The 25,213-nt window shown below is 38.4% G+C and overlaps 1 protein-coding gene across 4 annotated transcripts in view; it reads left to right on the top strand.

Moving 5' to 3' along the window:
* Lpin (phosphatidate phosphatase LPIN) overlaps positions 1 to 25,213 on the top strand; it is a 220,792-nt gene that overhangs the window by 122,834 nt on the left and 72,745 nt on the right. For all 4 annotated transcript variants that reach the window (XR_014131204.1, XM_081755471.1, XM_081755472.1 and 1 more), the window contains 2 exons: positions 2,547 to 2,658; positions 16,209 to 16,323. Coding sequence is in view for 3 of the 4 variants with exons in the window: in XM_081755471.1 (XP_081611597.1) it covers positions 2,547 to 2,658; positions 16,209 to 16,323 (227 nt within the window). In the remaining variant the exon portion in view is untranslated. The remainder of the gene's footprint in view (positions 1 to 2,546; positions 2,659 to 16,208; positions 16,324 to 25,213) is intronic.

Below are 25,213 nucleotides of genomic sequence, written 5' to 3'. Positions count from 1 at the left end.
CTGAATGTGTGCTTACAAAAAGACACCACAGGCTTATTATTAATGGTGTCGAAATCATCGTAGCCTGGTAAAGAAATAATAATACGTAAGGTATATAGACTGTCTTCCTTTTGTTATACGTAAGTGCGTTATTACTCAAAAACTTATATACTTACAACAATTTTAAATTTTAACCCGTTAAATTTTAAATTTAGTTTTCCAGTTACTACATAATATAATAGGAAAGCAATTTCCTACTATAATTTTAGTAATGATAATACAGCATTACTGGTATATTTCTCCAGGGCATCCGGATCTTCTCATTGTTTAGGGTTGAAGTTATTGGAAGTTAAAGGGATAAAAGGGTGTAAATTCACTCTCAACTTGAAGATTCCTGATGTAAACAGCATAATGCAAAAATAATGTTCCATGATAAATTTCGTACTGATTATTTGAGTTCGATTTAACATGATGTATATTTTCTCTGGACCTTACAATTATTCCCTTTGCTTCGAGCTGAAATTGATCTAGAATGAAGTGAATTTACGCCAATTAACAATTACTTCACGGTAAATGTCGTAAAAGTCTTTCCATTTTGTAAAACGTAATAAACGCTTTGTTAGAGACCTAAGAGTTAACCCCTGTTCTTTTGAGTTGAAATAATGAGAGACAACCTGGTAAATTTAGACATCTCGTCCTTGTTCGTTCATTCTAGCAGATGTTCATTGATGTTATCAGTGCTTTTATGCTTCCTATGCATGCTATAATGCAACAATGCTTTTACCATGCCTCCAAAGGAATAAGTCATAATCCTTAAGGTCAGAACTATGGAGCTATCTGATCAACAATAAGTCATGAAGCGGTATGGGAGTCCCTAGTTCAAGTAGCAACACATTTCAGCATTCCAAGAAGTGAAACATAATTTTATTGGAATGTGGTGTTTTCGAATTAAATTTCACTTGCGTAAACAATCACAACTGCAGCAAATCGAAATTACGTTTTTTTTTCTTACCATCTTCTTTTGGTTCAAAGAAAGCACCAACGACTTTGAATTTTGGATAATCCTGTTACCATCATAAAACATTGAGATTTTCCGTGTCCTGTATTTGAACATTGTGACTTCTGTTCATTTAAATATTTCTTCATCACTGGACACCAGACAAGAACCAATCTCCCCGCCTTGCAATATTTCGTACATTAAATTGAACAGTAATGCTTATTGCTTGACGTTGACATACGAAAACGTTCAAACTCCCACGTGGCTAACTGATTAGTAACTCGCCTTTGGCATGGAGACTCGGGTTCGATTCTCGGCGTTAGGTCATGTGGTTCGGACCATACGTTAAGATGTATATCCATGTCTCAGAGAACCTGCTGCTCAAAGGGACGCGAAACTCAAAATCAATCAATCGTACGAAAACTTGTACCGTTGTAGGTTCTACCCTTTCCGTCGTGGTTTTTTGACTTTCGTGGGTTAAGCTTCGTTACACAATAGGAACACTGGTTTGCCGGTGCAAACACGTTTGGAGAAGCAGCTTTTCTATATCCATTAACTGTCTGTATCATCGCATAATTATCGGCTGCTCTCGCAGTTCTGTTTCATATAGGCTTCGTAATGCACACCAAGAAATACGGAATATACACTTTTCATGTTCTGAGAGAGAGAGAGAGAGAGAGAGAGAGAGAGAGAGAGAGAGAGAGAGAGAGAGAGAGAGAGAGAGAGAGAGAGAGAGAGAGAGAGAGAGTGAGAGTGTGAATGAATGAATGAATGAATGAATGAATGAATGAATGAATTGCATTTGCTCGGTGACAATAAAGTGTAGAAATGCGGGCATGAAAATGTGATAAATAATTTTCGTATATGATAGGGTGACCAGATTCTGATAAGAGGAAAGTAAGACACAGATGTAATAGTATATGATAGCTTACTGCGTCGGCAATACGCATGTTCTTATTTCATTTAACGTTAACCTTAATCATTCATTTCTGTTAAAAGGAAAACGCACTGAACGAAAGTATTAAAGGAATTCAACACAACTCCCAGTGCTTTGATGAATGACACAGTGGTTTATTTTTATAAACATACAGTGAAACTTAGTGTCGGGCCAAAGATTTTTTTAAAATCGATTTTCGGAGCGTGGGATTATTTCAAGAAAAAGGAAGTAGGGAAAAGATCTCAACAAGCCCTTCTCAGTAATTCAAAAAAAAAAAAAAAAACAATGTTTTGTTGATTGTTCTCCTTTTTTCGATTTTCTAGGCGCTTTCGTAACACGCAGGACAGCTCTTAAAAAAAAAAAAAAAAAAAAAAACAGTATTGTACTGCGAAAATCAGTATGTCTTGTCACCCTAGTATATGATTAACCATAGCATGTGCAATTCGCTGCTTTAGAACAATAAGTTTTAAAACCCGAATCATTTATACTAGCTAAGCTGTATTTTCATATCGTCATTCTCATATTGAGTCACCTGTGTAATGGGTTCAGTTACATCTTTACAGTTCTCTCTCAATTGAAAGTACGTGAATGTCAATTGTATAATTAGGATTATATTACTTTCTCTTCCTTTAGGTCAAGCACGTGTAACAAGGGACTATTTAAAGTCTATTAAGCAAGGTGATTTATCACTTCCTGAAGGACCTCTTCTGTTGAATCCTACGAGTCTCATTAGTGCATTCCACAGGTAAAGTATTTCTTTTCATTTTCATAATTATTATTATTATTATTATTATTATTATTATTATTATTATTATTATTATTATTATTATTATTATTGCTGCTGCTGCTGCAGAGTTTTAAGAGCGAATTAGTACGATCTTCATTTTTGGACCTCAACTAGTACTACCCAATTAAATATCGCAAAACAACAGTTGTACTATTATAATTGGTCGAGAAATGAAGGGGTCGGAATGCACAGTAGGGTGGAGCGTTTTGCACTTTTGTTGGAAATTCGATGACTGCTAGTGCGGAAAAGGTACCATTAGTGGCACCGACCTTACTGATTTTTTTTTTTTTTCGGACAATCCCTTACCCTGCACCAACGGACTTACAAGTTTTTTAAGTGTTTGGTTAGGCAACACGCACAACACCAATGACAGAAAAGCTACTTGTGGAAGTTTTTAGAGTTACTTGATGGCTATAATACAATTATTTTATTAAAAGAAACTTGTAGCAATGTCAGTAAATAATTTTCAAATGTTTATGAGTCTGAGTACAGCCATACTAGCTCAGTTATTGGAATTAATGTCCAGATTTTGTTTGGAATGCCACGTAAACGATGATTATAGGCATAGCTCTTGATATAACACGATTTTCTTTGTGCAACTCTTCGCTTATAACCCAGAACTCACCACGAGGAGGTGGTTGCACATCGAGTTCCACCCACCCAATAACCCAGTAGGCATACGTTGACATTTGACCTTAGGTCACGTAGTTCTTCTTGATCTCGAAGCGGGGCATTCTTGTTCTAGACTTCAGTTTGGCTCTATCGTAGATATCTCTTGCGTTCTTGCAGCACTTTTTCGATGCTGCCTCGGACACCAGCTTCACTGTGCGTTCCAGAGCTTGACTATGGTAAGGGAATATTGTTGTTAAAGTAGCTGAAGTTCGGATGTTTTCTTCAAGCTACTGATCCGTTATATTTCGTGTGATTGGCGGCTCTGTTACACATTTAAGCCAATTAATCATGTCGTAGTAATTTTCAGCTGTAAAGTTTAATTTCGGAACAACGAAGTCACGTGGGCGGCTTGATCTCGGAGTCTTCTGGCTGCGGCACTTTTATATCCTTCTCCAGCCTAACGTTCGAATATGCAGATTTTCATCTGCTGTCATCGCTATCAGCAGGTTTTCATGATGAGTGTAGTATCCGTTTGTTTGTAGAACAAAATGAACTATGTGTTGTAGATTTTCTGACAGAAAACGTGATAGCTTAACTATGCTAAACAGGCGCCCATTTCGCACGAAGGATTTCGCCGTATTGAAAACTAGAGGGGAGCGTATTCTTTAACAATGTACTGGCAAAGTAGACACAAACTTGAACTAGGGTTATCAGTACTGATGTAGTGGTGAAGCATCCTACAGGCCAATGTAAGCCATCGTGAAGGTGATAATGGTCCTGTTTTCTATTTGCTAGATCGGTAGGACACATTCCTGTAGCAACAGCCTTACAAATTTCGAAGAGATAATTCTGGTCGCTGCTTAAACCATCTGGTTTTCCCATTTCAGACACCCATTCAACGGGAATGGGTGTAAAGAAGACGATCGGTGAACGTTTACAATCCTTTAATTTCTTTCCGGTGGGGCCGGATAAAGCGTTGGGTCCAGTCGTCCCACCATCCAATTCGGTAACCAGGTGTCGAAATGGCAACTCGTTGGTATGAAGAAGGCAAATGAGATGCTGCAGTTCCTTTCATAGGGATCTTTGTATCTGACTTATCACGCAGTTATCACATCCTGTGTTCGTGGTTTCACCATCGCTGCCGACTGCCTCAAGACTTTACACGTCGTATTGATTCTTCTCTAAAAGCTCCAATATAGAGTCGGCAATATCGTTGCCAGTGCCTGACTTAGGTGTGGCATGACCCAAGAATTCTGAACCGGGCTCCGATAGAACTGTGATATGCTTTTCTGTAACCTCTCGCCTGCGTAGTTCGCCGTTAATTTTTTCTTGCACAAGAGTTGCATCATTTTTTCCGTCGAAGTAGATACTTGTAATCCCGGCCTAGGTGAGCCTTTTCTTTATGGATCTTCTTACCCAGTTTATCTTTTCCTCTTCGTACCTTAGATTTGTCAACAACAAAATTTTTTTCCTCTGGCGTTATGAGTCTCGCGTCCTGAAGTATGGCAGAAGCAATCAAAGCAACCTGTCTGTCTGAAGCTCCAGTTCTAAACGCTGCCTCCGCTGTATTTTGAAGACATGCGCTTTAGGGTGTTTCCTTTTTGGTCGCGCCTCGAAGTCAGATCCCGACGTGCTCAGATCCCGATTCAACAGCTTCGCTGGATTCCCCTGACGACGCCAGTATCTTTGACCTGTGCCTATGCCTAATCCCAATAGTTGATGGACTTGCTTCAACACTTGCAGCGTCTTTCTTGGTTGTCTGCCCCTTAAATCTGCTCACTTTACGGAAAAACATCTTTGGCTGAGATTTGCTTGTTCGGACGTCAGTGTTACCAATGCTCATTTTCCGTGATGTTCTCTGGTCCAAAAGAAACTTGAATTCTCGTTTTGGAATCTTGCGTATCCTCTCGCAGTTGCAATCTTCGGCGGTTTTACATTTGCAAATCGCAATATCAAAAGAGACTTTTCCGCGTGTGCAACAAAACCTTCACGAAGTGTTGCTTCTTGTCCTTGTCGACTAAAATGTTTTTCCTTGGTGCGACACTTATTATAAAATGTTTTCAGCATGTCAAAAACTCTTTTCTGAAACCACAAGAATGTTTGCTTTACGCCAAATATGTACAACTCTTTGTCCAACTAGTTTACAAATGTCAGTCACTGGTAATTTAGTTACACTTTCGTCACCACTTAAACCACTTCGAAACTAGTGATAATGTCGCATAACGTCAGCGTACGTGGGTAACTACACTTCACTCATTTCACTTAGAGTGCCAAATAAGCCTCGTTTCACACTTTCCCGCGTTGGTGTGCTATGAGGCTTATTCTTCATCTTGCATGCACAAACTCTCTGTGTTAACAGAAACAGTAGTGAACTAAAACCGTTAAAGCTTAAGCTGCAATAAACTGGCCTGTTGGATTGGTTGGCCAAAGTACGCAATATTTATACCACCGCCGAACTTCGAGCGAGAATATTCTAGAAACGTCGGCGTAGGTTCTGGCGCCAACGAGGCGAGCGGTAGGTGTGCGAATCTTGTGGACGGAGCCGGACGTTGCGACGACGCTCGAAGAGCGTGGCCAAAGTAAGGAACCACGAAGTTGTGTAGCCTGCCGCTAGATGGCATTTGCTGTCGGTGTACATAACAAGCAAAGAGTTGCCAAAAACAAATCGTGTTATATAATCATCGTTAACGTGGCATTCCAAACAAAATCTGGACATTAATTCCAATAACTGAGCTAATATGTCTGTGCTTTGACTCATAAATATTTTAAAATTATTTACTGGCATTGCTACAAGTTTCTTTTAATAAAATAATTGTATTATAGCTATCAGGTAACTCTAAAAAGACCACAGTTAACTTTTCTGTCATTTGTGTTGTGCGTGTTGCCTAACCAAATACTTAAAAAACTTGTAAGTCCGTTGGTGCAGGGTAAGGGATTGTCCAAAAAATAGAAAATAAAATTTAAAAAAATCAATAAGGTCGGTGTCACTAATGGCACCTTTTCCGCACTAGCCGTCATCGAATTTCGAACAAAAGTGCAAAACGCTCCACCCTAATGCACAGTAACAGCCCTCTCATGGTTTAGCTTGGTTATTCAAGTTGCAAAGGCAGTATCGAAAGTGAAGAGGAGTGTTCGGTGTTCATTATATCCATGTTCCTGTGCAGGTAATTAACATTTCAGCTTCAAGTATTCCAAGACCACGTTAAATCCTTTCTCGTTAAATAATTCTTTATTATGGACTCGGGAAATATCAGGTGACAAATCTTTTACTCTCTCTAGCATTTGCGGAATCGTCTTTTCGCTAAGCAACATAGAATGGAAGCGGTAGCAAGTCAGGTAAAATGTGGAAAGTATAGGCAGATTTCTGCGTCCGTTTCAATATTAAGAACACATATGTCTGTGAGAGTTAAGAAAACAAGCCAGCACCTTCTGAGTTGAAGTGTCATTTTACGTATACCTTATCTGTACAGAACTTAAAGGTTCCTGGTGATTTTGCGCGCTTAAATGTAAATTCTGTGATGAAAGTGTATACAAGTACAGGAATTAAACAAAGTTAGTTTATAGGGATTTTTAGCATTATAAAAGCATAATTATTATGGCGTATTCAAAGTGTAGTAACACTTTGTGAATGTGAAATTATGTTATATTTGGCAGCAGCTTATGTTTCTAGAAGTGATATTGTCGGGAATATGCAGTTTCATCGTAACAATAGTAACGTATGCCAACTTATTGGATCGAAATCCGGACGTCGACATACACAATTTATATCCACACTTATCTCATGTAATAATAACGATGTTAGCATGGGCGCAATTTAGAATGCAATCTCGTAACGTACTTAACCATTTAATTTTAGGTAAAGCAATAATTTGTTAAGATGGATAGTTTTGATTGGATAAATAAAACTAGAGATACCAGACTAGATAATTACCCAAAACTGGTGCTGTGGTCTTATGACAAAAATTAATAATGACTATCATATTTAATTAGGAGTTAGACTTTGATGTGAATGAAAATGGTAATGAAGTCGAATAATAGAAGTGCATTATCAATTCATAACCAGGATGTATTCACCAAGATTTTGATCGGGGAAGAATTAAGAGGTCGAGCCTTCTTCTGTGATGGTCACTTCAAAACTCTCTCGAATTCCTACTTTGTGTGTGTGTGTGTGTGTGTGTGTCCACCTACCTTTTCTTCCTAGTTTTTGGTAGCGTTATTTCTTCCGCTTACAATTACATTTTCAAGAATTTCCTCATGACTCGAAGAGGAAGTGTTTGTTATTGAGTAGACACGTTGCTGCATAACAGAAGTTATATTTCCTATTAAAAGAATGTTTTATCCAGACAGTTTTGAGTTGTTACGAGACTTCCTTAATTGCTCTAACATGTGAACAACCTAACAGCACCAGAGTGGGAATTGAGTTTTTTATTTCCATTTAAATATGAAAATTTACAAAAATATTAATATCAAGGTTAATAAAATATCATTTACCCTTTACCAATTAACTTCAGTCAAATCACAATAGTATACATGTTAGTTTACGGATTATCACCATACTTTAGAAGTGCACTAACTCAGTCATAAATATGCAATTCTGGAGTACTGTAAAAGGGCAAGGGTGCATGCATTATTTGACGGGGCTGCTTTTAGGAATTTCTACAGCTTCTGACCTTGAACTTTTTTTTTTTTTTTTAAGATACAAATTTTAATGGATGATCATAGTGTAAACTTTACATTTCTGCATATCTCTAAGTCAGATATCAAGACGTCACCAAATGATCCTGTAATATTGATAGGAAACCATGGGTTATTTACTTTGCGTGGAGCATTTAAGTCCACAGTGAGGTAATGAACTGGAGAATCGTTGAATTTCTACGGGCTGTGCATAAGAATGTTCCAGTACATCGTGCCGGGTACACTCGTATAAAGGCTCAGAAAATTTTCCAGTGAAATTTTATTTTGTTGGCTTCAAAATAGTAATGTTGTCTAGCGAGCCATTGACATTTATCCATATATTCTATTCTACACTATGTGATCAAAACTATCCGGACACCCCCCAAAACATAGTTTTTCATATTAAGTGCATTGTGCTGCCAGGTACTCGTTATCAGCGATCTCATTAGTCATTAGAGATCGTGAGAAAAAAGAATGGGGCGCTCCGCGTAACTCACGGAGTTCGAACGTGGTCAGGTGATAGGGTGTCACTTGTGTCAGAAGTCTGTACTCGAGATTTCCACACTCCTAAACATCCCTAGGTCCACTGTGTCTGATGTGATAGTGAAGTGGAAACGTGAAGGTACACGTACAGCACAAAAGCGTACAGGCCGACCTCGTCTATTGACTGACAGAGACCGCCGAGGGTCGTAAAGTGTAATAGGCAGACATCTATGCAAACCATCACACAAGAATTCCAAACTGCATCAGGATCCACTCCAAGTACTATGACAGTTAGGCGTGAGGTGGAAAACTTGGATTTCATGGTCAAGCGGCTGCTCATAAGCCACACAACACGCAGGTAAATGCCAAACGACGCCTCGCTTGGTGTAAGGAGCGTAAACATTGGACGATTGACCAGTGGAAAAACGTTGTGTGCAGTGACGAATCACGGTACACAATGTGGTGATTAGATGGCAGGGTGTGGGTATGGCCAATGCCCAGTGAACGGCATCTGTCAGCGTGTGTAGTGTCAACAGTAAAATTCGAAGGTAATGGTGTCACGTTATGGTCGTGCTTTTCTTGGAGGGGGTTTGCACCCCTTATTGTTTTGCGTGGCACTCTCACAGCGCAGGCCTACATTGATGTTTTAAGCACCTTCTTGCTTCCCACTGTTGAAGAGCAATTCGGGGATAGCGATTGCATCTTTCAACACGATCGAGCACCTGTTCATACTGCACGGCCTGTGGCGGAGTGGTTACACGATCGTAACATCCCTGTAATGGACTGGCCAGCACAGAGTCCTGACTTGAATCCCATAGAACACCTTTGGAATGTTTTGGAACGCCGACTTCGAGCCAGGCCTCACAGAACTATATCGATACCTCACCTCAGTTCAGCACCCCGTGAAGAATGGGCTTCCATTCCCCAAGAAACCTTCCAGCACCTGATTGAAAGTATGCCTGCGAGAGTGGAAGCTGTCATCAAGGCTAAGTGTGGGCCAACACCATATTGAATTCCAGCAGTACTGATGGAGGGCGCCACGAACTTGTAATAATTTTCAGCCAGGTGTCCGGATACTTTTGATCATATAGTGTATATTCAGGATAAGAGTAAGAAAGTTCTGAGCTTTTCGATCTCTTAGATCGTGTCAGATATGTTGGATTGAGAAGTAGAGCCATTCCTTTTTGAATTACAGACTGACTCTCTTCTTGATTTTTTTTATTTTTTTTTTATTTTTTTATTTTATTTATTTATTTATTTTTTTTTTACACTTCATGAAGATGATAAAATATTTGATCCAAAATAAGTTTGTAAAACCAGAAAGTTTTAGTTCTTCGAGTCCATATATACGAATTGGTTTGCGAAGTGAAGAAAATCATCTTCGTATGAAAAACGTTGACATTGCTATTGCTGCACATCACATACTGCCTTTAAGAAATTTCAACCAATAACTGATTTCGACATTTTAGATTTTAGTCTAAATTGCAGATAGTGTGTGCGGAAATTTCTACAATTCAATAACTTCCTCGGGTGGCTTTGAGAAGCTGTCTATAAGAAAATCTAGAGTTTATTATGCACAAAACGCTCGTATTCGTCTTGCAGAAGAAACAAACCAACGAAGAGAGGAAGAGGGAAAGGAACAAAAAGAAGCTGAAGGCAGGAAAATAAAGATAATTCTGAACGAACTTGAAGCTAAGAAAACTAAAATAATAGGAAATATGCGCAATTTTGATATAGCGTTTGGAGAAGTGAGATGAATTACATAATACGTTGATTTTTTTCCCTAAGGATACGTTGTTAATATACCGCAGTTAATATTCTGTACATACATTCACGCTTTTTTCGGAGTATATCTCACTGACTTTTTCCTTTCATGTACGTATATAACGAAACTTTGATCATATAACTAAAATTACAAACTTAAGTTTCAGGAAGGATATTTAACTTCTTGCTTAGTGCAGGAATTTTTATTTGGGAAGTGTTTTGTAATTTCATAATGAAGTACGTCGTATTTGTTTTTATTATTCATTTTCCTACTTGATTTGGGAAAAAGCATATTACTTACGTATCATCGTTGTGATGTTTTCGTAGTCTTGCTTTTTCATCAACACGAAAAAGTCTATATGACTAGTTACAGGGAAAATTTAAAAAAGAAAAAAATCTTTGGGAAAACCGGGAAAAGTTAAGGACCGTAAGTTTTTCGCAACCTGTTCTTATTTGATACTTATGTTATATTGTATTTCAGATAAACTAAGTTCGACTCATAATAAGTATTTGCATAAGAAGTAACTTTATGTTATATTTAAGAAATAAAAAGAACATTGGACGGCAATGAGGATGCTGGAAGACGATCAAAAAACTTGATTTTTTTTTATAAACCTACGCATAAATGATAGTACTTGCGGGTTAGGGAAAGTTTACTTATTAAATCTCGGAATCAGTATGAAAACTTTAGTGTGAATCGTGTATTATTATTGTTACTTACGAGGAAGGTCCATAAACCGTGAGAGTTGAATTTTGATGAAAATTTGTGAGAAGATTCAGTTTGAGTTGCTTGGTAACGTAGTAATAGTCACTCGATGCACAAACGCTTTGTTGAGCTGCTACACTGACGCCATCTTGAAATCCAGTAGGCAATGTCCAAGAATACCCTTTTGGCACAAAAATGAAAAAGCTTTTAATAGATCTGATTTCAGTATTGTAAATTAAGGTAGAGCATCTATATGTGAGAGTACTTCCAGTGCATGATCGCCATCTTGAAAGGCGCCATATTGAATCGCCGTCAAATATGATAAATGGCAAGGGGGTCATGTGGGGTATCAAATAACACTGGGATTTTCTCCTGAATCCATTTCCGTAACCAAAGTTTATATATGTGTTTTCACTTCAGAGTTAAGAGCTCTCTCGCTCACAGGGACATATAAAAACTGAGCAAGTAAAATTTGTCTTATGAAATGCGGTCGTGTGAACACTTGCAGGGTTTTAACTAATGCAGTAGTAGTCACTTCATCTACAATAGCCACTATACCAATCAGATCTTGAGACTATTGAGAGAAATCGTTAATTAAATTGAAATGCCTGTAGTGAAGAATGGAATAGCAGCACTGTAACAAATTATACCTATTTAAAGTGCGCTATATATATGTCTGTGTGTTGCGATTATGCATAGCAATTAAATGCTGTAATATAAGTTAGGTGCAACGGCACATATGACTTTACAAGAATATGTCTTGAAGTTATTAGAAAATTAATAGAAAAAACATTAGAAAAATAATATAAACTGGCGCACATAAGCAAATATTAACCTACTAACCTTTTGCTCTTCAGCTGTGATGATGGAGATCCACAACGAAGTGATTAGCACACAGCATCATGGAGCAGTGCAAACACTTAACAAATGCACTTTCGTCATAATCTTCATGACCACAGACACTATTTTCTACTAGTCTCCAGAACATTTGTAAATGAACCATCTATTGCTCCTGTTACGTACCCACATTTCTGCCATGCATATGCAAGCATGTCCTTTAGGACTGGCGCACAAAATTGATGATACACAACAGAATGCATTTTCTTTATGAAAATTCTGTCATATAACTTGTACACGGAACAAGTGAACACCTGCTACAATTTGTTATTTATCACAATTTTGATATGAAAACTAGTCTTGCACTTATACGCAAGTGTTTTATCGTTAAAGGTGGAAAGATGCAGATATTTAATTATTTAATATTGAAAGAAAAGCAAGAAAGAGGCTTGTTCCATGGATTGCAACTTGGTATTTAATCTTGTAATAATCTTTATTGCCATCTATTCTTAGCAGGTGTGTATGCATTCTCTTATCACTAATAGCAGAACAGACACAAGAAAAATGAATTCTAAGTTTCCAGGTGTATCTTCTTCTAAGAATTGGCTGTGAACTGATAATTTAAATCCCCTTCATTGTTCAATGCGGCAGCAATAAATCGATTGTATTTAGACAAACTGGCAATAAATACATTAAAGTATTTTAACTTCGTAATATACACGGTAAATTATATGTAGTCAAGTATGAGTATTGGAAAAGAACGCAATATTCTGCAATAATGAGTGTCTTTGCGTAAGGTTTCAAGATTGGAGAAGAAAACTTAACACACTATAATGGACCATGTAAAATTGCTTAAAATAGATTTTTGGTTTGATACAGTTCAACGTCCCACACTTATGCCTGCTACGCTAAAAGCGACGTGGACCTACTGATTATAGTGGAATCCGAACCATTTTGGTCGTTCAACTAATATGCACCAGTTTATATCATGTTTCTAATATATATCCGAACAATCCCTTTGGTATTCTCTGCTCGTCAGTACTATTACGCATGTGTTCATCGACAAGCAGTCTATTCCATCACACTTTGAAATAGGTATAACTTGTAGCATGCTGCGATTACATTTTTACTACAGGCATTTCAATTTAATTAACGATTTCTCTTACTAGTCTCAAGATCTGATTGGTATAGTGCTATTGTACTGCATTAACTACTGCATTAGTTAAAATCCTGCAGGTGCTCGCACGACCGTGTTTCATAACACAAGTCTAACTCGCACAGTTTTTATATGTTCCTGTGGGTAAGAAAGCTCTTAACTCTGAAGTGAAAACAGATATGTAAACTTTGGTTGCGGAAATGGATTCAGGAAAAAATCCCAATGCTATTTGATACCCCACATGTCCCCCTTGTCATTTATCATATTTGACGGCGATTCAATATGGCGCCTTTCAAAATGGCGATCATGAATTGGAAGTACTCTCACATATAGATGCTCTACCTTGGTTTACAATACTGAAATCAGATCTATTAAAAGCTTTTTCATTTTTGTGCCAAAAGGGTATTCTTGGACGTTGCCTACTGGATTTCAAGATGACGTCGGTGTAGCAGCTCGACGAATATCGAGTGACTATTACTACGTTACTTAGCAACTTGAACTGAATCTTGTCACAAATTTTCATCAAAATTCAACTCTTACGGTTTATGGACCTTCCTCGTTAGTTATTTCAGAGTCAGTTATGTTGTGATTTATACAGGAATCAAATTTGTTGTGATCACTAAATGATAAATGTGGCAGGATTTAATTTTTTTCTCTCAAGAAATTCATAGAGATCAGCTGATTTACCTGATTATATATGAATTGCTTAAGGCACTCTTTCCAATCTCAGACAGCAAGCAGCACAAGGCGATGACATCTCTGTAGCTAATAAGGACAGAAAAAGTATAGCAAGAACAGAAAGACATTCACTATTAAAACCCAGTTACTACTGTGTGAGACTATTATTATATATTCAGTTGTTAACATTTTGGGCATTTTAACACCATTTTTAATCATTTGTTTTCTGTGTGATAAACAGGGATATACGAGGCCTGTCTAAAAAGTGTCCGACCTTAATTTTTTCCACGCAAAGTAGTGATTCTCAGGCGGCGCCACCGTGCACGGTGGAAGGAGGAACCTTAATGCGTATGCTTGAATTTTTTCACCGTGTTCGCGTGTGCCAGTCGTGAGCTGGTGGTCGCGAAGTGAGTTGCTGTTGGTAGTGTTCGTCGGATTTAGTGTTTCTCGCAAGATGACTGAACGAATTGAGCAAAGATACTGCATCAAATTCTGTCAAAGGCTGGGTGATTCTCAAAGCCAAACAATTCGTAAGATTCAGCAGGTGTTTGGAGAAGATGCGATGGGTGTAACACAAATTAAACAATGGTTCAACCGATTCAAAGATGGCCGCACATCAGTCGAGAGTGAGCAGCGTAGCGGCAGGCCCCAAACTGCTCGGAATGCAGCTGTTGTTGAGCGGGTGCGAAATTTGGTGATGGCAGATCGCCGTTTGACAGTGCGGGAGATTGCAGAAGATGTTGGAGTGAGTAAAGATTCTGCACATGCAATTTTGCGTGACGATTTGAACATGAAACGAGTGGCTGCTAAATTTGTACCCAAGTTGTTGTCTCAGGAACAAAAAGACACCCGTTTTGACGTTGCACAGGACCTTCTGGACACCACCAACACTGATCCTGGGTAGGTATCTGAATTCCGTGATAACTGGAGATGAGTCATGGGTGAACGGGTACGACCCAGAAACAAAACAACATTCGTCTCAATGGAAGCATCCCGATTCTCCAAGGCCGAAGAAAGCGCGGCAGGTGCGAAACAAAATTAAGGTGCTGCTGACTGTTTTCTTCGATGCCCGTGGAATTGTGCATCACGAGTACGCACCGGAAGGACAAACAGTGGCAAAGGAGTACTATCAAGATGTTCTCAGGCGACTCCGTGACGCAGTCCGGCGCAAAAGACCAGACATGTGGACAGCGAAGAACTGGCACGTCCATCATGACAACGCCCCAGCACATTCATCCCAATTGATCCACACGTTCTTAGCCAAACATGGAATTACAACCGTTCGCCAACCTCCCTACTCTCCAGACCTGGCTCCTTGTGACTTCTGGTTGTTTCCAAAATTGAAGACGCCTCTGAAGGGATCCCGTTTTGAGAGTAGAGAAGACATAATGCGGAACACGACGACGGAGCTGAACAACATTTCAAAAGAAGACTTCCAGCGGTGTTTCCAGCAGTGGAAGGATCGGTGGGCTAAGTGTGTGGAAGCACAAGAGGCCTACTTTGAAGGGGATTAGGGTTCCAAATCTGTCAGGTATTCGCAACTATTTTTCTGGCCAAAGGTCGGATACTTTTTAGACAGCCCTCGTGTATATCTAACATTTAACCCTTCTTGCTGGTGTAGTGACTAGCAGATGCGCCTTTGGTGTACGTGATCCCGGGTTTGATTTCCGGTTGGAGAGCATTAGAATTTGAACACATTGAAGTGGTTCAGATTCCATCATAAATTGTATATGCAGAAATGGGACGCTAAAGTTGAACAAATAAACAACTTTACGATCGTAGCTGTCGTTAGTTGTAAGTAATTGAACAGTGTTCGACTGGCGATCAGGCCCTGTTCCACCATGTTTAACATATGCTCGGTAGAGCGTATGTTTATAGTCATGAGGAAGCTCTTCCCGTTATCTTCACGTCTACAGACAAGCACACAGTCAATACTGAGTCGGAAAGAGGATCGACTTTAACTGTTGAACAGCACCGATGAAGTTGTCAATTAGAATGTGTTAGGAGTATCGTTCGAAAGGAACGCGAGAACATAAACTTTCCTCCAACAGTTGATCGTGAGTATTCATACTAGTACATGGGGGAGCACGATTGCTTTTGTTATACTTGCAGTCATCGTCTTGTCAGTTGGAGGATCCCGAAAGATCCTTTTGTTGAGGCGGTTCACAGTGCGTAACGGAAGGGAAACCCTCTGCCTCCCATCGCGTGCACCACTGACGTGTCTTGCCCAGGCAAGCGGAATAACTTCATGCCCTGCTAATTCCATTATACAGCTACGTGCAAACTAGCTTCGTTCTTGCATTGCAGACACACTGTCGTCCATACACAATGCATTAATGGATTTGGATATATGACTCACTTTATTATCGGACAAACTTGAAACGACGTACTACTAACATACTGTCTACAGACACTAGGATCAGTATGCCCTGTTAGTCAGCCAGTCTATGTTACGAATTTCGTTCGAATCGGACGATATATACGAGATATTCTCAAATGCTTTTCCAGCAGTGTGTATACGTAGATAGATACATGTAAATATATAGGAATACGCATATGTAAATATTAATTTGTGTTGTGTGTTCTTTTTATTTCCAGGGAGGTTATAGAAAAGAAACCAGAAGAATTCAAAATCTCATGTTTAAGAGATATCCAGGCTCTTTTTCCTCCAAATACCAAGCCATTTTATGCAGGATACGGAAATAAAATAAACGTAAGTGACCAATTCTGTTTTTTCTTTTGTTTTGTTTTCTTACGTGAGAATTTATTTACAGGTTAATTAATTTTGATTGAAACTCATCACTAAATATTAAACGTGACAACTACAATGAATATTCCTATATGAAGAAGTTGGCTTTAAACCTTAAATATATGCGTTTGTGCATTACTCGTGTACATAAGTGTTGAGGAAAGGTAAACTTTACGTTTCTTGCAGGAAATTTGTTGCTTCGTACAAATATGCGTCTCCAAAACTTGTATTTTTATTGTAATTGCCAATTGTACAGAGGTTAGATGACGAAAGAAAACTATTGTATATTATAACTCGTACTAAAGTAAGTGCCATTTGGTAGCCATTTTTTCGTGTGTATTTATGTCATTCAAGATTGTAAATGTTACACAGGCACAACAGTAATATTGTTGTACGTGCTAGCACATCAAGAAAGAGCAAATTGTTGGTTTCCGTATTCCCAGTCTACGATCACATGTCTCATTAGTGTATTGCGATCCAATATATCAGGGGTATCGTACTAGCAAATCAACGGAAAGGAGGGAAGACTATCCAATAGGAGTACCTCTCGAGGTAAGAAAAAAATACATTTTGGCAGATTGCATATTGTATTCATTGTACTTTAGCATAACTACTAAAGTCGTCATGAATACAATTCTGTAAGTCATAGATTTCGATTGAGACTGCTTATTAAAAGCTACATTGGTCCAGTATTCAGGATCACGCTGTTACAGCAAACACTTGGAGACTAATATTATGCCAGATGTCAGTTTCAGTGGCACACTTCTGGTTCACGAAAAGCTAGACTCACTTCCAAAGTCTTTAAGTCCAAACAAGTGACTATCGTTTCATAATGTGAAACTAAGACTTCCAGACTATGCGAATTCAATACTCAAACTTGAAGTAGTGCCTGTATAAGTACTGGTTCATATAGAGCAGCAAGATCAGAGATACAAGCAGTTCCTCGGACGCTGAATCTATTACTTGCAATCCCTTACTTAGTGCGCGGAGTTAGCGTAAAAATATTTCACTTCCGGCTACCAGTCTGCAATTTTACACAGTTCTTATATGTATACCAAAGAACAAGAATCCGCCGGGAGACACTTGATCTGACGTCCGGAACTCATGTGATGACGTCATCAAAATGGCGGACAGCTCGATTCAAAAAATAAGCCGTATCTTCGTTATTTATGGACCGATTTTCTCCAATTTTGGCTCATTTTAAAGGAAATTAAATTTGCAATAAAACATATTACCGCAATATTTCCTCTAAACTTAACAGTTTCGGAGTTATTTAAGAATTTAATAAATTAATGAGTATTTATTGAAGAAAAATACAAAATAACTCCGAAACCCTTAGTTTTAGACGAAACACTTTGGTAACGTGTTATATTGTTAATTTCATTACCTTTAAAATGAGCTATTAACGAAGAAAATCGGTCCATAAATAACTGAGATATCAGATATAAAGTGTTAATTACATTACTAAAATGGCGGTCACGACTTCTAACAGATAGCGACAAATTCAGCCAAAATACTTCACTTCCATATACCAGTCCCAAATTTTACACAGTATTTATATACATAATAAATAGTTTTAAAATACCTGGGAGACACTTCATTTAACACGCTGAACTCTTATGTTGACATCATCAAAATGGCCGCCGGGATTAAAAAAACAGGTTTGCTTAAATACACTTAACTCCGTTACCAATCATTTTATTGAGTCTTCCAACTGTTCCATTTGAAAGAGCATGAAATAAGCTACAAAAATTTTATTCGATTTTAAATGGTTTATGGCGATGACAACGTGGAAGTGGATGAAAAGAAAAAAAAATGAAATTAAATCTTTAGTTTTACGTCCCACGATTATGCCGGTTAGGCTAAAGGAGACGGTGATGATGAGAAATGAATGAAATGGTGGAATGAAGGGAGTGGGAGGAAACGGGAGAACCCCGAGGAAACCCACGAGCACGGTGTTTGTCCACAACAAAGTCCACACAGCGCGAGCTGGGATCGAACCAGTGACCCCAAGCACCAAAGGTGAACGCTCTACCACTGAGCCACCGCAGTATTGTACTTATGTTTGAAGGAGATGTCCATAACTCAATTCGGATAGCTTGTGAAAATAACTCTCTTAGTGATGGTATGTGTCTCGCCGGAGTAGCAAAAATTCTTCGTGATGAAATGTTTCAAGACTATCCCAAATTCGATGGGTCATTCAGTGGAGAGTTCACACCTGAAAATTGTGTCTCTTCAACGTTAATGATGTTTTTCATTATGCTTTTAGGGGGTGCAACTACAGATGAAGAGCTGACGATGGTGGAACAGGCATGGAAGATCAGATCAAAGTGTCAAGTGCTACAGAATCTATTGCGCAACTAGTGCGATTCAATTGCATAAAAAGAACAAGAAAGGGATCCACAAAGTCAATTCGTTAGTCTCTGGAAAAAGAAACACCTTTACCTCTCTATCTTGGCCTCATGCTTCATAGTCAAACTGGCAGCGCTGATGTCATTGATAAACTCTTTCGCTTGGGGTTGAGTGTTTCATACAGCAGGGTAAAATCCGTTCTAAATGGTACGACCAGCTCAACGTGTGAGCATTTTGAAAAACATGGTTTTGTCTGTCCCCCAAGTGTTGCAAATAATGTCTTCACATATGCAGCAATAGACAACGTTGAGCATGACTCGTCGTCGAACTCATCTATCAGCGCTTTTCACGGCACTTCCATATCTTTAATTCAATACGTGCCCCAGGACACGGACTTCCAATCAAGAACGACATATCTACCCGAAAATTATACGAAATTGCCACCGACTCCAAAATTCAGAAGCGAAGTTCCAATAAGTACGGTAAATACCGATCTGCAAAATGTAGCAGACGAAATGTCTCCTGAGCTACTCGAATGGTTGAATAATAGAAGAAGCTTTGCGGGATGGGAAGGATTAATACCGTTGGTTTCCTACTTCTCCAAAAAAAGAGTTCAATTCCACGAGAAACAAGTGTACGACAATCTTGCTTCCAATTATTAATGAAGGCATCAACTCGCCATCGGCTATACGATATACAACAAATATTGTATCTGCCATTCTTTGTAAGGTTAATCCGAACCAAACCCCGGCAATCACAGCTGATCAACCTGTTTACGCCTTGCTGGAGTCTCTTCAATGGGCCATGCCGGATAAATATGGAGAAGACAAAATCATAGTCATGTTAGGTGGTCTCCATATAGAAATGGTCCTAGCGTCTGCGATAGGTACATGGTTAGAAGGAAGTGGGTGGACTGACAACCTTGTTGAAGCTCGTGTCACAACATCGGGAAGAGCAGAATCATTATTGAAAGCGTTGCATCTCAAGAGAACACGTACACTCACGAAATAACAATTTTTACTCTTCAGATCTTGTTAGAAAGAGCCTACCAAAATCGGAACGAAGACGAAGACGTATTACTTGAAAACTGGACTCAGCGAAGATCAGAAGACTCGGCTCAGTTTGTGTACTGGAAGACCACCATGGTGCTAGAATGTCTTGCACGCATTGTCGATGTGTAAAAATGCACGAACTTTGCACTTTACTTTGTAGTTGTGAGGGTAAATGCAGAAATTAAGTTTAATCTTACAAACTTGTCACTTTGTTTAAAGTTTACATTGTTTTCAATAGTTGTGCCTTCCACGTTAATAATCCATATGGACTGTACATGTTTCCATTGTGAGAAACTGTTGTAAATATCTGTTACCCTTCCTAAAAAAGAAAAGTTTTTTTTTTCGTTTTCGCCAATCAGTAAAAAGAGGGTATTGGATCCACTGAAAGATGTAAATAACTATTTTTATTTTCATGTTCACTCTTTTGTGGTATAATTTATAATTAAAGATGTATCACTCATAAAAAAATTATACAGGCATGCAACATTGCAATTGATGTAATGTGTATTTACTTGAATTAACGCTTCTTGTAATAACAGAAATGTCATTGCAAAATATATTAAGCCAACAGCAACCATTTCAAAACTGATTTTTTACCCCCTTCCACGTTGTCATCGCCATAAACCATTTAAAATCGAATAAAATTTTTGTAGCTTATTTCATGCTCTTTCAAATGGAACAGTTGGAAGACTCAATAAAATGATTGGTAACGGAGTTAAGTGTATTTAAGCAAACCTGTTTTTTTAATCCCGGCGGCCATTTTGATGACGTCAACATAAGAGTTCAGCGTGTTAAATGAAGTGTCTCCCAGGTATTTTAAAACTATTTATTATGTATATAAATACTGTGTAAAATTTGGGACTGGTATATGGAAGTGAAGTATTTTGGCTGAATTTGTCGCTATCTGTTAGAAGTCGTGACCGCCATTTTAGTAATGTAGTTAACACTTTATATCTGATATCTCAGTTATTTATGGACCGATTTTCTTCGTTAATAGCTCATTTTAAAGGTAATGAAATTAACAATATAACACGTTACCAAAGTGTTTCGTCTAAAACTAAGGGTTTCGGAGTTATTTTGTATTTTTCTTCAATAAATACTCATTAATTTATTAAATTCTTAAATAACTCCGAAACTGTTAAGTTTAGAGGAAATATTGCGGTAATATGTTTTATTGCAAATTTAATTTCCTTTAAAATGAGCCAAAATTGGAGAAAATCGGTCCATAAATAACGAAGATACGGCTTATTTTTTGAATCGAGCTGTCCGCCATTTTGATGACGTCATCACATGAGTTCCGGACGTCAGATCAAGTGTCTCCCTGTGAATTCTTGTCCTTTGGCAAACATATAAGAACTGTGTAAAATTGCAGACTGGTAGCCGGAAGTGAAATATTTTGGTGGTTTCTGACACTAACTCCATGCACTAACTGAGCTCCCTCGTGGCTAAGCGGTTAGCGTACACGCTTTGGTGTGGGAGACCCGGGTTCGATTCCCGGCGGGAACTCATGTGGTTCGGATTCCACGTTAATCAGTAGGTCCACGTCTCATGTAGCCCCGCTGCTGAAAGGGACGCTAAACTAAAATCAACTCTACTCAACTCGCAATATTTTACCGTTTTTGTTCTATGGTAGAAACAAAAAATCTGGTTTGAGTACTACCTCTGGTTTGAGTAGAGGGCAAAGGGAAGAGAGAGAACCTATTCTTGGGACACAGTCGATTGCAAAACGCCACTTCTTGATATATTTTACGTTTTTGCTCTAGTAATTTAAACCACTTCCGGAACGTTGTGGATAGTCATGATATGTTGTCTTGAGACGCTGAATCGTTTACAAAAAACCGCTTCGTCCTGTCGTTGCCGTTTTCGTTCTATGGTGATAAACATTGAAACCGGAAATGTCTCAATTTAACCATTTTTGTTTGAATAGACGGTTAACGGAGCATATGGGACGTATTCTTGGGACACTGAATATATAGCAAAAACCGAATCTTGATAGCATTTACCGTTTCTGCTCTACGGAAATCGATATTGAAACAGGAAGTAATAGTAAATTTGAAGCAACACGTAAGGTTTTGGTAGTGTTGTAGATAATCATGATACGATGTCCTAAGACTGTGAATCATTTGAAAAAATCAGCTTCTTGTTATCTATTACCATTTTCGTTCGAAGGCGATAAACGTTGAAACCGGAAAAAGCTCATTTTAACTACTTCTGGTTTGAATAGAAGGTTAACGAGCAAGATAAAACCTATTCCTGGGACGTTAAATCTATTGCAGAAAACCACATCTTGATAGCACTTACCGTTCTTGTTTTATAGAAATCAGTATTGAAACCGGAAGTAATGGTAAATTTCTACCACCTTCGGTTTTGGTAGAGTGTTGTGGATAGCCATATGTTGTCTTCAGACGCTGAGTCGTTTGCACAAAAACACGTTCTATACCGAAGCGGCTAATCTAAACACTTTTGGTTTGAATAGAGAATTAACGGTTCACATGAAACTTATTCTTGGGACGCTGAATCAATTAAAAAAAAAAATCTTGGCAACAGTTTCTGCCTTTCTCTACGGAAATCAGTATTAAAACCGAAAGTATTAATAAAATTGAACCACTTCCGGCTTCGGCAGAATATTATGGTTAGTCATGATATGTTGTCTTGAGACGCTGAATCGTTTGCAAAAATCGCTTGTCTCGCTATCTGTTACATTTTGGTTCTATAACGAGAAACATTGAAACCAGAAGTAATAGTAAATGTGAACCTCTTCTGGTATTGGTAGAATATTGTAGATAGTCTGTACGTTATACGTTATCCTGACACACGAATCGTTTAAAAAAAAAACATACGGGTTAACTCAACACACCCATCCAGACTGACGTGTTTGGATTTCGATGAATTTTGGTACAGTTGTTGGCCTCATAGACCTATGAAAAATTATCAAATTTTAGGTCTCTTACTCCATTGGTTCTTAAGCTATTTAATTTTGAAATTTGAAAATTTCGAGAAAATTGGACGCGTTTTGAAATCTAATGAAGTGAAGAGCAGCAACGAATTAAGATACAGACATGAGAGTGGTATCGTTTAAAAGCTCTTTTAATGGGCTTTCATATGAGATACACTTTATAGGGGTTATTTTGAAAAAAAATCAAAATTTGTTTTTGAAATTTTCAATTTTTTTTTAAAAAGTGACAATTTTAAAATTTTGAAAAAAAAAAATTCAAAATAAGTTCATCATGTCTCCTTACATCACCCAAGGTTTTGTTCTGGGATCTTTATGGGATCAGGAGTTACAGTGCATAACACTCACACATATTCAGGGAAAAATGCACTTGTATTACTTACTGTCTCTAGTGATAAGCCTTGAACTGCTGGAATGCTTGAACTACTTGAACTCCACACTTTTTTTTTCCACTTCCTTTTCTGGCAAAGTGTATGTTCGATCAGTTGCTGTGATTGGACTGACTGTGCATATCACATCTGCGGTGGGAATCCACAGTATATCAGGTGCTGTAGGATAGGAAAGTGAAGGCGTTGGTCCTGTTGCATAAACCCACTTTGAGTGCGAACTTATCTTTGAATTGTTTGTAAGCCTCCTATAAATTACAAAGCATCAGTCTTTCGTATACTTTAACTTTAGTATTGTTTGTCCACCACAGAAATGTAGTCCTTAATTCCTGGCACCACTCGACTGGCTTCGTCACTTGCATAAACGTCTGACACAGTTAGCAGTTTCAGTTGGTAGGTCTTTCCCGGGTTTCATGTCAGGGCTTGACAAGACATCTTTTTCTTTGAAAAGTGTCTTCGCTTGTCTTACAATGTAGTTGGAGCCTAAAATTCCTGCATTGTTTTTCTTATACTTCAATTATCAGGCACAAGATTCAGCAGCATAACCTTTTTTCTACTAGTGCAGCTTGCATATATCTTTCTGACATGTTTTAGGAAATCACATTCAGTATCACTGTCTTCATTGATAGAAGGAACATTCACCAATTTCCTCTTTCACTGCAACACTGATCCTTGCTCTTTCTCCTTCGAGTATGACTTGTAACCAATCTTCCTTTTATCGAAAGGTGACTCTCCCATCTCTAAAAGAGAGCAGTTTAGACATTGAAGTGCCTCTGTTGTATTTGAATACGGTAAATCACAAACCTGCATCTTCTTGAGTGCTTCCTGGTAGATGAAAAGCGTTATCTTGTTCTTTCAAATTGGAATGTTTCTTCCTGCAACTATCACACACTTCAGAATTGTCACTTGTTCTTGGCATCAACGCACACATCCACTGGGTCACAGGTGTCAGTCCTTACCTAATGTGTGAATGGTTAGTGTTCGGGTCATTCTGCCCTCTACTTGTTTAATAGAAATAAGAATAAAAAGCAGGCTTATATTTTGTTGTTTGAGCCTACTGCCAGTATTCCAGGACTTTGAACAATTATTGTTTTATGTAGTGTCAGTTTTGCTGTAGAGATGTCTCTGCAGGTCAATATTGTTTCTATTTGTACTGGTGGTCTCTTGTCTTTCTTTTCAAAAATACCGTTAGGCAGCCTCCCGCAACTTTTGTCAGTGTTGTGTTGTGCTTTCCTGCAAAAGCCTCGTGTGCGGAATCTTCAATATTTGTGTGTTGTATTTTCTTCATTCTAATTCTTATTAATTCCAGCAACTATGCAAATTTATACAGTCCTAATATTATTTTACTAGAGATACAAAATAAATTGTTATTGCTTTCAGTAACTTACTAACTGTTTAATTAAATGCATAAAACAATAAATTATTGTTTGGTCGTCGTATGCATGGTCCATCCGCGCCAAATTACTAGTGCCTATGTGAACTGTTGCTGTGAACAATAATAGACTACCACGAACATAGTGCAGTTTTTTTTGAGATGGAACTGCTAAAAATTAAGAAAAGAACATTAAAGTCAAAAATTACGCGCGAAGAAAAAGCCGTCACAGAGTTGGACGCTATCGCAGCGGCAGCCATCTTGGTGCATCAGGCGATGGTCAGTGAACTCCAGCAGGAATATTCAAAGCTGCTCGATGATATTTCGGCGGTGGCAGGAGACGAGGTGTTCGTAAAGGAAGAAGAAGAGTTAGCAGAAATGGACAGGAGAATAGTCCAGATGTGTGTTCAATTGATGGATTTTCAGTTGGAGGGAAGTAAAGGAGCACAGTCCCCGTCTTCGTCTGAAATGCAACCTGCTAGCTACGTAAGATTACCCCAGTTTCAGTTGCCAGTGTTTTCGGGAAACCTCCATGAGTGGTATCATTTCATGATTTATTTGTAGCCTCAGTACACAATAACAACAACTTGTCAGGTGCTCAAAAGTTGCAGTACCTCAAAACATCCTTGAACCAGCACAACTCCTTCAAGCAATGCAAACCACGGACAGCAACTACAAAGAGGCGTGGGATATTTTAAATGCTCGGTATCACAATAAGAGGGAAATAGTGAACGCGACA

This window comes from Thermobia domestica, chromosome 4, assembly GCF_964235325.1.
Source record: "Thermobia domestica chromosome 4, izTheDome1.hap1.1, whole genome shotgun sequence".
In the NCBI taxonomy this organism is placed as follows: domain Eukaryota; kingdom Metazoa; phylum Arthropoda; class Insecta; order Zygentoma; family Lepismatidae; genus Thermobia; species Thermobia domestica.
The sequence above is the reverse complement of the archived record's forward strand: the minus strand, read 5'-3'. Positions and strand labels throughout refer to the sequence as shown.